The sequence below is a fragment of the Hypanus sabinus genome, chromosome 22 (genome assembly GCF_030144855.1).
Source record: "Hypanus sabinus isolate sHypSab1 chromosome 22, sHypSab1.hap1, whole genome shotgun sequence".
Classification (NCBI taxonomy): domain Eukaryota; kingdom Metazoa; phylum Chordata; class Chondrichthyes; order Myliobatiformes; family Dasyatidae; genus Hypanus; species Hypanus sabinus.
In genome coordinates, this window is record NC_082727.1 from 49,248,154 (window position 1) to 49,264,281 (window position 16,128).

Here is a 16,128-nt window from a genome sequence, read left to right on the forward strand (position 1 = left end):
CCATCTAATCTGTGCTGAGCTGTTACTCTGCTTAGTCCCATTGACCTGCACCCGGAGCTTAGCCCTCCATACCTTTCCTATTCATGTACTTATCCAAACTTCTCTTAAATGTTGAAATCCATCGCTTCCTCTGGCAGCTATTTCCACACACTCACCATCCTCTGAGTGAAGAAGCTCCCTCCCAATTTCCCCTTAATCATTTCATGTTTCACCCTTAACTTATGACCTCCAGTTCAGACTTTCACCCAGCCTTAGTGGAAAAAGCCTGCTTACATTAACCCTTCCCATACCCTTCATAATTTTGTATACCTCCTTTATAGATGTTGGTAAGGGATTGAAGCCCATCTTCCCGCTTCACATTTTACTTGTACAAGGACCACCTGTGGAAAGTGTTGGTAAGCTTGGTATATGGAAGGTAGCGGTCAAAAGAGAGGATGGTGACATGCCAGGGTGGTTAGAATTGCAGGGTGCAGCTGGTGGTAGGGTTCTGGGTAGTGAGGCTCCCTAAACGATAAGCTGACTGGAAGAATGTTACATTTTATGCTTCAGTGGGGGAATTAAGGGTTATGGGGAATAGAAAGGAAGGTGGAGACAAGTCCATCCTGATCAGACATGATCTTATTGAATGGAGGAGCAGGCTCCATGGGCCCAATGGCCTACTCCTCCTATTCCTGCTTCAGCCAAAACCTTTTTGGGATTCTTTCAGTCTTTTAAACAGTCATGCATCATTTCTGGTGTTGCAATGGGTGCACTAATGCGCTTTGCAAGCAGCAGATTCCAGCCACATAGCTGGGAGAGCCAGTTGCACTCACTTGGTGATGCACCATCAATAACTCTCCGAGACGTGAGGTGAGATATAGGCTTTTATTGGCTGGAAGAAAGAACAAGCAGCAATTGACCACCACACTACATCCTGGAGACTGAGGCTGGGGCGGTGTCTCCAATCGCCTTTATACCGGGGTCCATGGGAGGAGCCACGGTCAGTGAGAGGAGCCACAGGAGCAGTCAGCGGGGGGCGGGGGGGGGGGCGTGTCCAGACAGGTATATGTAGTTCACCATACTTGGGAAAATTCGGAGTTCAACTCCATCACTATGTTGCCAATGCAAGGAAAGTAAATGTATCATTTTGTCTCTCAGAAAAGATGTAAGTCTTTCTGTCCAATTTTTCTCCAAAATTTGATTTTGGTAACTGAACAAACCTTTACAAATCATCATGATCATCCTCTTAGCTAGATTAGCAGTAAGATTTTATTTGATCATATAGCTAGATTGTATTACCACAATAAAGTATTACACGTCACTTCCTCTTTCCTTATTACCTACTGCATTGGCCTCAAATACTAATTCAATTAAACATGAAGAAATCTGTAGATGCTAGACTTCCTATAGATGCTGCCTGGCCTACTGTGTTGCTAATTTAATTAAAATCTAGTTACAATTAACTTTTGTCCTACTGTATACAAATTCTCTTGTTTTGTAATAAAACATGATTATTCAAAATACTCAGTAGGTCAGGCAGCATCTGTGAAGAAAAGAAAAAGTTAACATTTTATGTCAATGACCTTTCAGCAAAACTGGGAAGAAATGAAGATAAAAAAGGGATTTAAAGTGCAGAGGAAGTTGGGATAGGTGGTCTACAAAGAAAAGTTGGTTATAAGGTAGAGGACAAGAGAGATTGATCAACTTCTGTGGTGGTGGAACCAGTTGAAAGAAGATTAAAATGGCCTGTGAATAATTAAAAGCCTGGGGAGATTATAGAATCATTGAATTATAACATGATTGTATAATGATTAGCACTACGCTTTACAGTTACAGTAGTCCAGGTTCAATTCTCACAGCTGCCTGTAAGGAGTTTGCACATTCTTCCTGTGACCGTGTGGGTTTTCTCCGGGTGCTCTGGTTTCCTCCCACAGTCCAAAGTTAGTTGATCATTGTAAGTTGTAAATTGCCCCATGATTAAACTAAGATTAAATCGGGTGGTGCGGAAGGGTGCGGGGGGGGGGGGGGGTGGAGGGAAGTTACTGGGCAGAGTGGCTCGAAGGTCTGCAAAGAACTATTCCATCACCCTTAACTTGGCCCATAGTCTTCTCTGTCTGAGCAATTCAAATGTTCATCGAGGCACTTCCTAAGTGTCGATTAATCTCTCACATAGTGCTTTCCACTGTGTAGATTCAGGCTTCCCCTGCAAGCAGAGGCTGCCAATTTATCATTGTCAAGTCCTCCCCTGAGGTCATGGAGTTTTCTTTCCCTAAGTTAAGAACTTTGTTACTTAGTTACCATCTCCATCTTTTTTCCATAACCAATTTAAAACTATAGTCACTATTTACAAAATGATCTCCCACTGGCATTCTTTCAATTTGACCAGCAACTTTCCTCTAAGTAAGATCCAGTGGTGCTTTTTCCCGTCATTGATTTATCTGCATCCTATTTCAAGAAGCTCTTCCGGACACCCCTCAAGAATCCGTCACCCTCTGAGCTTTTAATGGTAAGGCAGTCCCAATTAATATTGGGGAAATTGCAATTCACTGTAAAATAACTTCTTTTATTATATCTCTCTCATAACTGTTTGTTGGCACGTGGCCTAGTGGGCAAGGCATCAGACTAGTAACCTGAAGGTCACTGGTTCAAGCCTCAGCTGAGGCAGCGTGTTTGTGTCCCTGAGCAAGGCACTTAACAACACATTGCTCTGCGACGTCACCGGTGCCAAGCTGCATGGGTCCTAGTGCCCTTCCCTTGGACAACATCGGTGGCGTGGAGAGGGGAAGGCCTGCAGCTTGGGCAACTACTGGACTCCCATACAACCCTGCCCAGTCCTGCGCCCTGGAAACTCCAGGCACAGATCCATGGTCTCTCGAGACCGACGGATGCCACCACCACTTATAGCTGACTACATTGCTTTTCCTCTATCTCCTGTTGACTATTGGAAGGTCTGTAATACACATTCAGTAAAGATATCATACCCCTTCAGTTTCTAATCTCTACCCAATATCACAGACCCTAATGTTAATTAAAGCTTTGATTTCATCTGTTCTACTAGATATACTCCTTTTAGTTTACAATTTCCTTGATGTAAATAAGAGATTAATGAAATTACCAAAGGAGTAATACGAGGGAAAGCATGGAAATGTGAGATAGAAGACTAGAATAGCTCATTATGTGAGATTGTTAAATTCCTTGTTGATCATGGAAGCCAAAGGCAGAGAGCTCAAAATGGACATGGGATGAAGAACCAAACTGACAAGCAACTGGAAGCTTTACTTGGAGCTATAAATGTCAAGAAGGAAGGGGGTAAAAGGGCAGTTATAATAAGAAGAGAAGATGGAGTTGATAGAGTGAGTCAAAGTGCTCCAAAGTCAACAGTCTCTTGTGGATGCTGAAAGGGGAAGTCAAGGTAAATCTGATGGTGTCATCATGCAGCAGGTATCTGAAGTTTTGAAGGATGATCCATTGAATGCAAAGGATGGTGGGAAAGAAGGTAAGGATAACGTTTTAGGTGGGAGGAGAGAGAGAAGTGAGGGAGAAGGTTCGGAGACATTTGAGAGCTGTGTGAAGGAGAGGAAACTAGTCTTTAACAGAAGAGAAATGTATTGGTAGTGAAGCAGAAATGCATCAGTATTGGGTGTGTGGAGGATGGCATTTTCAGAACTGTTATGACAGAGAGGGAAATATTGGAAGAAGGGATCGAAACAGAGTGAGAGAAAGCAAAATGAGATACAAATGGGAATCCATGGGCTTACACTCAGTGCCTTACTGAGCATATGTTTGTGGACTTCTGCTGCTGTAGCTCATCAACTTTAAGACTTGATGCACTGTGCACTCAGAGGTGCTCTTATGCACACCTCTGTTGTAACTCGTGGTTACTTGGGTTATTGTTTCCTTCCTGTCAGCTTGAAACAGTTGGGCCATTCTCCTCTGACCTCTGTCATGAACAAGGCATTTTCACCCACCGAAATGCCACTCACTACATGTTTTCATTTTTCACATCATTCTCTATAAACTCTAGAAACTGTTGTGTGTGAAATTCCAAGGATATCAGCAGTTTCTGAGTAACTCAAATCACCATGTCTAGCACCAACAATTAGTCCTTGATCGAAGTCACTCTGATCTTCACCATTCTGATGTTTAGTCTGAACAACAACTGCACCTCTTGACCATGTCTGCATGCTTTTGTGCATTGAGTTCCTGCCACATGATTGGCTGATTAGATATTTGTGAGCAGATATGCAGGTGTCCCCAATAAAGTGACCACCGACCATTTAATTGATAATGGACACCAGCCCATCCAATGGAATACAGATAGAGAAATTCAGAATAGGCAAGGAGTCAATGGTAGATCATGAGAAATTAGCTGGGTTGAAACTGCCAGCAAAAATAATGAAACATCATAGCTCCATGTATGAGTTTGACATGTTTGATATAATGAATGTACTGGATAAAGCAATTAGGGGTATAAATTCAGCAAGACAGAACCAAGGGATATTTCATATGTCCCACAAAGAGACAGGCATGCCTGAGATGCATTTGTGAGTCAAATAAGAGGAGACATTCTTCAATTTAAAAACAAGTTTGTCTGCAAAAGAGAATTGAAGTGGAAGGATTTTCTTGGATGGTTGTTCAAGAAAAGAGCAAAGGACCTTGCCAATCTTGGTGCAGAGAAGAGGTGAAGGGGGATTATACGCTCATGGTAAACACGAGCAAGCCGGGTCCAGGATTTGAAGCTGTTAAAGTAACGGAGGAAGCAGAATGTTTCATAGACCCCATGGGAAAAAGGAGGAGAGGATGAGTGGAGAAGGACTAAAAATGGCAAGAAGAAATGACATCTGTGAGACAAGGACAGGCTGAAAGCATAGGTCTACTAGATCAATCCTGCTGGTGGATATTGGGAGGAGAGACAAGAAGATTGTGAGGCCATGAGGCTGGAGGCCAAAGAAGGAAGTTCTCTAGTAGAATGTAAATCAGTGACTCGTGGGAAACAATGGCCTGATGTTCCTCAGTGAGGAAATGGTCTAGAGAAGGGGTACCCAACTTGGGGCCCATGGACCACTTGCTTAAAAGAAGGAGCACTGTCAGGCCTTTTCAAGGTAGTGTTTGCTATGCAATTCAATGGGTACTGACGAAGGGTCTCAGCCTGAAACGTCAACAGTGCTTCTCCCTATAGATGCTGCCTGGCCTGTTGTGTTCCACCAGCAATTTGCGTGTGTTGCTTGAATTTCCAGCATCTGCAAATTTCCTCGTGTTTGCTTTTTAAAGCCAGTATGTCATCATTGTCTGTATCAAAATTGAAGTTGGTCCTTAGTGAACAGTGTTGAATAGGAGTAGATTAGTATAGGTTACCAGAGTAGAAATGTTGAAACAAGTAATGTCACTTCAGCAGAAACACTTTTTGATTTCTATTCCTAAAGGATGAATTAAACTTGCCTTTATCTGGTTTGGATTTTCGTCATGGAGCAGAGCAGTAAGATACATATATCACAAAATGTGTTTCCAAATCCCAGACAGAATTAACTGATCTAATTCATTTTATTTTATTATCATTAAGAGCAAACTAAATAAACCAAGCTCACAAAATGATATTTACCTAAAAGCCACGGGGCACAGTACGTCAATATTCCAATACAGATTATTAGAAGCTATAAATTATGCATCGTCCTCTTTCAACACTTTCTAATGAAGTTGTTCAGAGGAATTATTGAAAATTATAGAACATATGTGATTAGTTGCATGGATTTTGCATATCACAAAATAAACCCTGACTCTTCTGTTGACTTTCTACATTGTTTCTCTGATGCTCAGAGTAGGCTCAAGCATCTCATCTTTTGTGTGTGTACATGGTACATTGGAACCTTCAAGACTTCATAATAACTTTAATAATTTTAAGCAATGACCCTTTTTTTCACAAATGTGGCTGTACATTCTTATTTCAATGTGTTGTCTTTCTCTTCTCTTCTCTTCTTTCAACTACTAGTAATTGTTATCTTGACAACTTTGATTTACATGTTAACCACACATTTCCTTTGTTCACTCCTTGTCTTCCCTACTCTGTTAATTTAAATCATTCTTGTCCTCCAACTTCTCAATATTTTTGATTTAATTTCTGATTTAAAGTTTTATGATCAAATCCTAACTCCTATTGTGTATTTTTCTCCTTTTAGTTTTGGATTGCCTTCAAAATGCAGGAACTGCAAGAATTATCCACATCCTAGTTATACTATTCCTTGTTTTTGGACTGTTGTTTGCACTGCTAAGTGCCATAGTGTCCTTTTACAACAGTGTCAGCAATCCATATGAAAACATCTGTGGACCTATTAGTATTTATGTATGCAGCTCCATTAGTGGTAAGTAAAAATGAATAAATGTCAGCATTTGAATGAATGGTAGAAATGTAGTAAATGACATTACTTTTTCTTTAATTACTAAAAGTAAATTATTCAGCTACTTTATTTCAATTTTAACAATTCATCAGGTCAGTGTAACATATTCTTATTGTGTTTATTCTTGAAATTGTAATAAAATAGTACAATTACCAGAGCAGTTTCATATAATTTGTTTTATTTGTGCTATTCAAACATTCAAAGGGATATAATTTTTGTAATAAAACATACATTGTTCAGAAATGATCTAAGAAAGCTTATCTGGAAGCATTAGTGACCAACATTGAAGAACGTGGTCTTGGTAGAACTGAGAGTTACTTGGGAGGACCGGATTGAAGATGTGTTTGAGTGTAAGAAAGTCAAATACCAGGAGGTGGCAAAACAGTGCCAGAGCAGGAGTGGAGGACATGATGTGAGCTTATAAAGGAGAGGTGTAGAGGTTTTGGTGACTGCTCACTGTGCAGAACCTACTCTCTCCTTGCCATTATGGGTACTACAAAGAGTCTTCAGGACCATCGCAGAGGGTGCTAAGCGAACCTCCAGATGGCTATGTACCAAGTGGTGTGACCCATGGACCAATGTTACTGGGACACAAGCCAGAGCCTGGTCAACCCTGGCTGGGTTGCCTGGGTGAGTGTCTGACGTTGAAAGACCCAAAACACCCTAAGACCCATGTTACACCACAGATGATGTGTCCCAGTGCATCCCAGGATGTATCTCAGCATCACTCAACTCAGGATTGTTTTCATTCACCACAACCCATTTTGTTAAGAAATAAGTTGCCTATAGATATTCCTGCTAAAATAACACTGAGGGAGGATTTATTCACTCTTCACCCAAGATTTTTGGGTGCACGCCTCAGGTAAGCACTCACGTGCTCAGAGGTTGGCAATTTAGATTTTTTTTACATCACTACACATTTCATAATTAACACCCTAAATAAATGTGCAGAAGTTGGGTCACTTTCTTGCAACCACCCTTCATGGCCGTCTGCCCATTTAAATCAATTTGTGGTTGATTCCATTCACTTAAAAAACATCCTTCTTTTCAACTTTGGTAAAATCACCTTTTATTAGGAAAAATTTCCAGGCACAATCATGATTATCCACAAACACTCAACAGGTTAGATGGCATCTGAGAAAATGGAAACAAACTTAAATGTTTCGGGCTACAACAGAGTTAACATTTCAAGTCTTTTTCCACAGATGCTGCCTGACCTTCTGAGTGTTTACAACATTCTCTTTTGTTTTCTCTTTGTTTTATGTCATGGACACCTAACTTAATCTCTTGAGTTTATTTTGCAAATGTTTCTAAAATTCTTAAAATGTTAAGTAAATTTAGTGTTTCCAGGGTGCTCTTTTCAATTTGGATGCTGGGCTTTCTGGATAATTTTACTATTTATTTACCTATATATTGAAGAAGGTGCTTGAGCCAAATTCAGGTCAGAGAAGAAAATCCATGGTATAGAGAAAATTTAATTTTTGTGGGCATATTTCATCTGGGTCACCCTTCATCCATGACAGGTAAATCTGAGATAATATCTAAAGTTGGTTGGAATCTCTAGCTCACAAGATATATAAACAAGGAAGAGAAATCTAAGAATGTAAAGTGCACTTGCTTTCAAAATATCATAGTGTCTAATAAAATATAAGGTTTTGCTTTATAGATTAATAGCACTGTTAACATTCTGAAATAAGCAGCCTTTTACATATAAGATACTAAGAGGAAGTTTATCTCTTTTAGGTGTTTCAACATTTTTGGCGATGGTTCTGTTTGCAGCAAATACAGCAGCGAACAAATTATCAATGATATTGGTAACAAATTCCGTTAAAGAGAGCCTGATTAAATTCAAGTCTAATTCGGATAGTTATGGCTACCCATTTTGGCTTATCTTGCTCTCAATGGTACTTTGTGTTACCACAGTTGGAATTACCTATGCATATCAACATGCAAATTTTGACATAGAAAGAGAACAAAAAAGGCCAGCAGAAAATGCAACCAATGATGTTTTGATGTATTAGCTTGTGTGGACGGAGAAATCAGAAGCTACTGTGTAATAAAGATTATAGAAGTGACAAGTAATTTGTTGTGGTATGGACTGTGTGATTGTTAGAGATTATGTTATTCCTTCATTTCATTTCAACACTTTGTCTAAATGCAACACAATGTGGTGTAGGGTGCCACTCTCCACTGTCACAACAATAATCACATTGGAGTGAAATATCCTTCAAAATATTATACTAAATATGACCTTATTTTTGCGGGTAACTTCTGACTTTTGAAGCTGAGGCAGTGAATATAAGCTATGCCGGCCGTGATGTCAAGATTTGTGGAGACTGATTTTCCATGTCTTCTATTACTACTATACCTGTGATCACTGTATGGGCTCAATTCATTAGCCCAGCTTCTTCACTTTCCTGGAATGGGTATGTGCATGGAGTAAGGTTGAAACACAATACTTGCCCTTGTGATTGTTTTATATTTATTAATGTATTGTTATTATTCTCTGGACAACATATGCTGCCTATTGAATTACTCTAAGTCAACCAAAAAATGTTTTCTTGAATAAAGGTCAGTAATTGATCACAATAAACAATTCTGTTTGTTAATTAAAGATACTAATTCTCTACTGACTATAAGCACAACTTCAAACTCAATAAGAACTACCCAAAATAATACACAATACCACAAATAACATGTACAAATGATTGTACTGATGATAATGAAGATTATGAGCAACTTCTGCTCATTGAAAAGTTCAGATGACATGTGAACAGTGTTCTTCTTTGCCTGTTACACTGCTGGCTTTAGGACAGCAATAAAGGTCCGCCATCTCTGGCAGCGTTCATGGCTTCCTTCGATGTGTCAGCAACTTCCTCTTGGCTCACTCTTGGTCAAGCAAGTCACGGGTGGAGAGTCAGGAAGACAGTTGCACGCAGATGTAGATGATTCTTCATTGCTGTTTCCATAGCGATTTTGTTTGACCAGTCAGGATTCTTAGCCCTGAGCTGAACCCCTGAACCTGGAGGACCGGTGGACCACTCTTAGTCTGGCCTCCACCCTTTGACCTGTTTGACATGGGTGATCCTGCCAAGAGCCAAAACATAAAGTCCTGACTCCAGCCAGCATAGCTCTCCAGGTCATTGAGGCACACAAGCCTCCAAACCACGACAAGGTTGTGGTCCACTTGGAGGATGTGAACAGTGTAGATGCTATTAAATTCTGTTTAGAATGGGGAAATCTAGCAAGATGTACTTGCTTACTTTGAAGAGCACCAGAATTGTATAAGACAGTACCTGTAAAATTTTGCTGTAACGTTCTTTTGTTTTGCATTACTATTCTCTCTTTCTAGCTACACAACAGGAAGTTGAAACATCAAATGCTAAACAAAATATTAAAATGCCAGTTTTTAATGATAAATCAATACTGCCTTGCTAAGCATAAGTGAACAGTAATGCAATTTAAACAAGATGTTTATAAGGCCCTGCAATGAGGCATTAAACTTATTTTGGAAGCCTTTTTATTATAAGATAGTAAGCATTAATCACTGCATATTTTAATGAAGTTCAAGCGAGTTTTTAAAATATGCCAAAATGACATGGCACACCAAGATGAATAATGGCAAATTAATTTTCCAGTGCAGATGGGCTGTTTAGTATATACTGTATATTTAAAAGTTATACTAAGCAAGTTACATAAAATTAATTCCACATTAGCACTAACACTGATGCACTGTTAAATACAAATCTCTTGGATGACAGACTAAACCAAGATCCCACCAGCACAATTCAGACTACTTCTCCTATAACCTGTTAATCATCTGGATGATGGAATTGATGTTCCTTTTAGGTCAGGCTTGCAGGTGAAGTAAAGATAGCTGGAGGGGTAAGCTGTTTTGACAAAGCAGGGAGTTTGCAGATAACCAGAAAAGGAAAAGAAGTAGCAATGTGTATTGGTAGAAGAAATGGGTAGACTAGTTTCTAAATGGGGAACAAATTCAAAAATCGGAGGGGCAAAGGGTCCTGCGTGCCCTAGTGCAGGATTCCCTGAAAGTTAACTTGCAGGTAGTAGGGACTGCAAATGTAATGTTAGCATTCTTTTCCGGAGGACTAGAATATAAAAGCAACGATATAATGCTGAGACTTTATAAGGCATGGATCATACTACATTTGGAATATTGTGAGCAATTTTGACCACTGTATCGAAGAAAAGATGCACTGGCATTAGGGTAGGTCCAGCAGTGGGTCACCTCAAGAATGAAAAGGTTAAAATACGAAGAGTGTTTGATGTATTCACTGGAATTTAGAAGGAAGCAGCTAATCTATTGAAATCTACTAAATATTGAAAGACCTCGATAGAATGACAAGGAGAGGATATTTTCAATTGTAGGAGAGTCTAGGACCAAAGGGCACAAACTCAGAATAGAAGGATGTTTCATCACCAAGAAGAGGAGGAATTTCTTTAGCAATAGGGTGGTGAATCTGTGCAATTCATTGTCACAGGTGGCTATTGGGGCCAAGTTATTTAGAGTGGAGTTTGATAGGTTCTTGACTGGTAAGGGCATCATAAGTTATGGAGAAAAGGCAGGAGAATGGGGATGAGAGGGAAAATAAATCAGCCATGATAGAATTGTGGAGCAGACTTGATGGGACTAATGGCCTAATACTGCTCCTATGTTGTATGGTCTTATGGTCAATTTATTCACAATTGTCAATTCATGTTCATGAATATTGTCCTTAATTCTTGATTGCTTCTTCAGCTGTCAGAATGGCATGCAATATCTTTTGAGATAACAGGTAAGATGGTAATGCAGAGGATAATATAATAAATAGCAATAGTTATGAGTGACAATTTAAGATAAGAATTCAAATAGAATATCGTGTTGCTTGAGGAAGATCGGGGCAATACCTTCATGTATCTGGAAGTCACTAAAATATAACTTTAGGTAATTATTACATTACCGATTTGGGGAGATTACTGTGTGCAAATTGACTCGTGCATTTCCTGCTTTGTTATTCAGTCTTCAGTTCAAAAGTACGTTAGCTTTTAAGTCATCTCAGGTATCACGAAACTGCAAAAAATACACTATAAATGAATATCTTGTCTCTTCAAGAAGAGAATAAAAAGAAAGGTATTTCAGACATAGCCTCATATGGAAATTACTTCTATACATTAATTTTTTTTATCATATTCTAGTCCTGAAACAAGAATTTCTTGCAGATCTGCAGTTGACCTAGCCAGCAGTCAGGATTTCCACCTAAGGCTTGAAAGAACTGACCAGTTATACCTAATGGTTTGGAGCTGGAACTGGACAGTGATCTGAAACCCCCACACCCATCCCCTGAATATCCTTTGACAGATCATCAATCAGAAAACACGTTTACTATTTATAGAAATCTCAGGTAATCATATGAACTAATTAACAAAAGTAAAACAAGTAAAATACAAAAGGATGAATAACTTAAGTTAAGACATTAACAAGTAATTAAATAGTTAAGTAAAGCATTCACGTGGACTTATTCTTTGAACAGGCTCATTGATGTAGCAGTTTCTAAAATCATCTTCCTAGGTTTAAAGCTGAGGGGCCAGATAAGATGGATACCTGGACCCAGCAGTACAACATGAAATCCCTAAACAGATTTACTTTTCTGCTATTAGGCTAGATGGTAAATCCAGTCAAGGAATAGGAGGTCAGATGTGTTGACAATTGACCTCCATCCTGTTTCAGACTATACATTTGACAGTATAACTGAAAGCATTAGAACCACTAAGACATAAGCTGACAGTGCAGGAGGTTCAGGCCCACTGTCTAGTTTCCCCCATTTCTCTTTGCAGTGTTACTAGTGAGGCATGAGCCCCAAGTTACTCCAAGCACTGCAGGAGGTATCAAAACTGAGATCATTTCAATCTTGTTTCAAATGTACACAGCTGCACGTTCACCAAAACAGGCTTTCCTAGATCAGTTAGTTTATCGAGAGGGTGCTTTGAGACCATGCCTTCCCTGCTCTGAATAGTTTATCTACAGGTGAGATAAATTGATGATGAGCAATGATGTTTTTGTCATTTTGTGGCTGGGGCTTTCCAATTGCTAAGAGCTTCTCTAATTCATTAGTCCCCTATAAAAGCACCATTTTACTCAATAGAACCAGGCTGCAAAGGAAATTGCCATTGTGTTTTTGCTGACGTGACTCTATGAAAATGCAGACTGATTAGACCTGGTTCCCTCATTTTGCCCATTACTCTGCAAATGTTTCCTTTTAAAGTACATATTCAATTCCATTTACAGGTTTTATCAGATATTTTATGGTTGATACAATTCTAAATACTGGATAATGTTAAAATAATTCATCTTCAATTGTAATAAAGATTGATGTTTCTGAATATTGTATGACTGTATATTTTTTAAAAATTCATTTCAGAATTATATGTAGTCTAATTCTGAATTCATTATTTAGTAGGAGATTGATGTCCTTACAATTTTCTGCAACAAATTATATGTATTATGTTATCTTTATCTGTAGTATCATTATTTTTCTGAAATACAAGAGACAGAAATGTTTCTAGCTATACAGTGTATTCTCAAATAGCTGAAAGCTTAAATGCAAAATAAATTATGAAATAGAAATGACAGGTTTATAAATTTCATATCATTATATCTGACCTTCTGAGGAATATTTTATGGTAACTTAAGAATAAACTTGCCTGCAAACAATTATTATGATGAATACTCTGAAGATTTCCTTCATTAACTGCTGCTTGTTTTTTTTTGTTCTTTCAATATCATTTAGTTCCAGAGAGTTCTGAATGTAATCTTTATTTCACTGAGCATGAGAATGACAACTGAGAATTGAATAGGTTCAAAATATATTTCTTGAGACTTTAATTTAGTGAAAATATTGCACTTGGTGGCTGTAGCTTACGGAGCAATATAAGTTGACAGATAAACAGTGATCTAAGTCTCACTGTCAGCATTTGCAAAGGCAAAAAGGTGTCACCAGATATGCCAAAACTGAATTTGAAATTTATTTCCAAATTGCTGCTCAAAGAGATTCAGACAGATTCAGGAGGAGATAAATATCAATGCTAATCCAGATGACATTCATGAATTCATGCCAGTGATGCTTCGGTTAAAATACAATGCTTATCAGAGATAGCTCTGCAATCTGAAGTGCTGACGGTGTTGTAAGACTTTTCAAAATTCATATAAGTTTGCTCATGAACCACATGTATAAATTCTATTTGTTCGTTAGCCTTTTATCTTTCAAACACCTCGAACAGGCGCTTTAAAGCAATGGAGATGTATCACCATTGCAGAACTCCACAAATCCTCCCAGTCCACTCACATAATAAGCAAATCAATGGAAGAATTCAGTCCCAGGCCAACATTTATCAAGGCCATGGAGGCCCTAATTGTCATCAACTCTGATGGATAGCTTGTGTTGTTAACATCCCCGATACCAGACTGCTGAAACAGGCACTCAACTCCAAGCCCTGCCACAGCAAGGGAGTACCAGATGGCTCGAGAAGAAGATTCTAAGATGCCCTTAGAGCCTCTTTGAAAAGATTTGTAACAACATCTGGTGAGAATCTCTTAACCTTACAAAATAGACAAGGAGCCATGAGAATTTTGGGACTTCTTCATCAGGAGTACACAGAAGTCAGTGTAAGTAGAGGAAGGACTGCATCAGCACCTCCTAAAATACTCAGCTGTCCAGTCCACCTCATCAGGTATATCCTACCTCATCTGTAGCAAAGTATGCAGGTCCCACATTGGCCTCATCACCCAAAACAAAACCTATCGAACCGCAAAGCAAATCAGTCATCCTCAATCTAAAGGACAGACAACTTTATAAAGATGTCAGCTCTTAACATCTTCATAATAATTATGTTTCCACTGTGTTCAAATGGATCTTTTGAAGTGGAAGGTGAGAACAAATTTTGAGCTGAAGGATTTAAGATGTTGGCTCATTTCTAGATCAGCACAGTCTGAAAACTTTGCATCAATCTTCCAGCTGTATCTGTGTTGCAACGGATCACCTCCAAAAGAATTTCCACACTACATGAAATGCTATCATCGGCAAGCAGCATCCATCATCAAAGATCCTCACCACCAAGGCCATGCTCTTTTATCACTGCTGCCATCAGGTAGAAAGAAGGCACTGCCTCAGAACTCACAAGGTTCAAGAACACTTACTACTCTTTAACCATCAGGCTCTTGAACAGAAGAAGATAACTATACTCATCTATTGAGATGCTCTTAAGACTCAAGATAAAGAATCTTTATATTAATATTTCATACTCTCATTGTTTATTGCTATTTATTCATATCTGCACCTACAATTTGTTGTCTTTCTATGCTCTACTTGATCTTTCATTGATCCTGTTTACAATCACTATTCTATAGATTTACTGAGTATGCCCACAGAAGAAAGAATCACAGGATCGTATGTAGTGACATACTGTATATGTATTCTGATAACAAAATTTACTTTGAACTTTGGTTTTGATTTCACAAGTTCCACCAATTACTCAAAGATTCAAAGTGCATTTGCTATCAAAGTATGTATGCAGTATACAGCCCTGAGATTCATCTTCCCACGGACAGCCATGAAACAAAGAAACACCATGAAACCCCCTCAAAGAAAGCATCAAACACCCAACAGAACAGCAGAAATGAGTGAAAAACTTAGAATATAAAATACCAAACCACGAAGTCTTTGAACAGTCTATTCAGTGTAGTTCAGTTCAGTTCAATTTAGCGCTGTATCAGTCGATGACTGCGGGCCACAGAGCCGGTTTGCACTGATCAAAATCACACAAAATAGCAATAAAGAAGAAGTAACCAGAAACCAGAAATATATCATAACGTGAACAAGAGAGTCAAATCATAAACTGCATTGATTAAGTCTTACCCCAGTGCCCAAGAGTCTGGCACCGTACTCCGGCAGCATCAAGCACAAGGGAGAGCGAGGCTGGTCGCATGCAGGCATCTTTCTCCAGGACCATCAAATGAGAGGGAGAGAGGGACCAGTCACAAGCTGGCACCTACCTCCAGCAGGAAGCAAGAGGGAGAGAGAGGTTGGTTAAATGCAAGCTGAACACCCTCTCGCTTTCTGCTCTTGTCCTCATTGAGTCAATCTTGCTTGCGCTCTGATTGGCAAGATCGTTAAAATATGGTGTTGATCATGGGCTCACACCCTGTCTCCAGGCTTACTGACCTCCATGCTGCACATTCCGCCCAAAATCTCACCGAAATCCCTCAGAGACAGCAAAGCGTGAGATCACGTAATCAGCCTGAAAACACACCATCAAAATGTGTATCACAGATTTCAATTGTAGAAGAATCATATTTGAAAGAAGAAGCAAAAGAATTAGTTTTGTGATCTGTCTAAAGAACGTTGCCTTTGGTCACATTGTTTGCTGACACCATCTTCTTCAGTGACACGATGATTATTTTGCATATTTCTGTTGGCAAATCTTGAAAATGTGGGAACAGGATTACTCACAATATACTGTCTATGGACCATCTGCTTTTTTAACTCTTCTTTAACTCGACCATCTCATTTCCCCTTGTGAAGAAACAGACTCTGCCTGTTTTTAAAAAGCCAAATATCTCTCTCCACTTGAAAGAACATGTTTTGCTTCAACAGATAGGTGGCCATCTTCAGATTATTTTAAATCTTACCTGTCACCACTGTTATGTTATGTAACTCCAGAAATTAATTGAAAGAAAAATACATAGGAGACGGGGATGCAT

General features: G+C 39.0%; 1 protein-coding gene across 2 annotated transcripts in view; it reads left to right on the forward strand.

Annotated features, from left to right (window-relative positions):
• LOC132379594 (clarin-3) overlaps positions 1 to 9,050 on the forward strand; it is a 129,397-nt gene extending 120,347 nt beyond the window's left edge. The window contains exons 3-4 of one of the 2 annotated variants that reach the window (XM_059947694.1): positions 6,153 to 6,335; positions 8,115 to 9,050. In XM_059947694.1, coding sequence (XP_059803677.1) covers positions 6,153 to 6,335; positions 8,115 to 8,392 — 461 coding nt within the window. In that variant the 3' untranslated portion in view covers positions 8,393 to 9,050. The remainder of the gene's footprint in view (positions 1 to 6,152; positions 6,336 to 8,114) is intronic. The other variant, XM_059947693.1, reaches the window with a different exon arrangement.
• Positions 9,051 to 16,128: the final 7,078 nt, after the last annotated feature.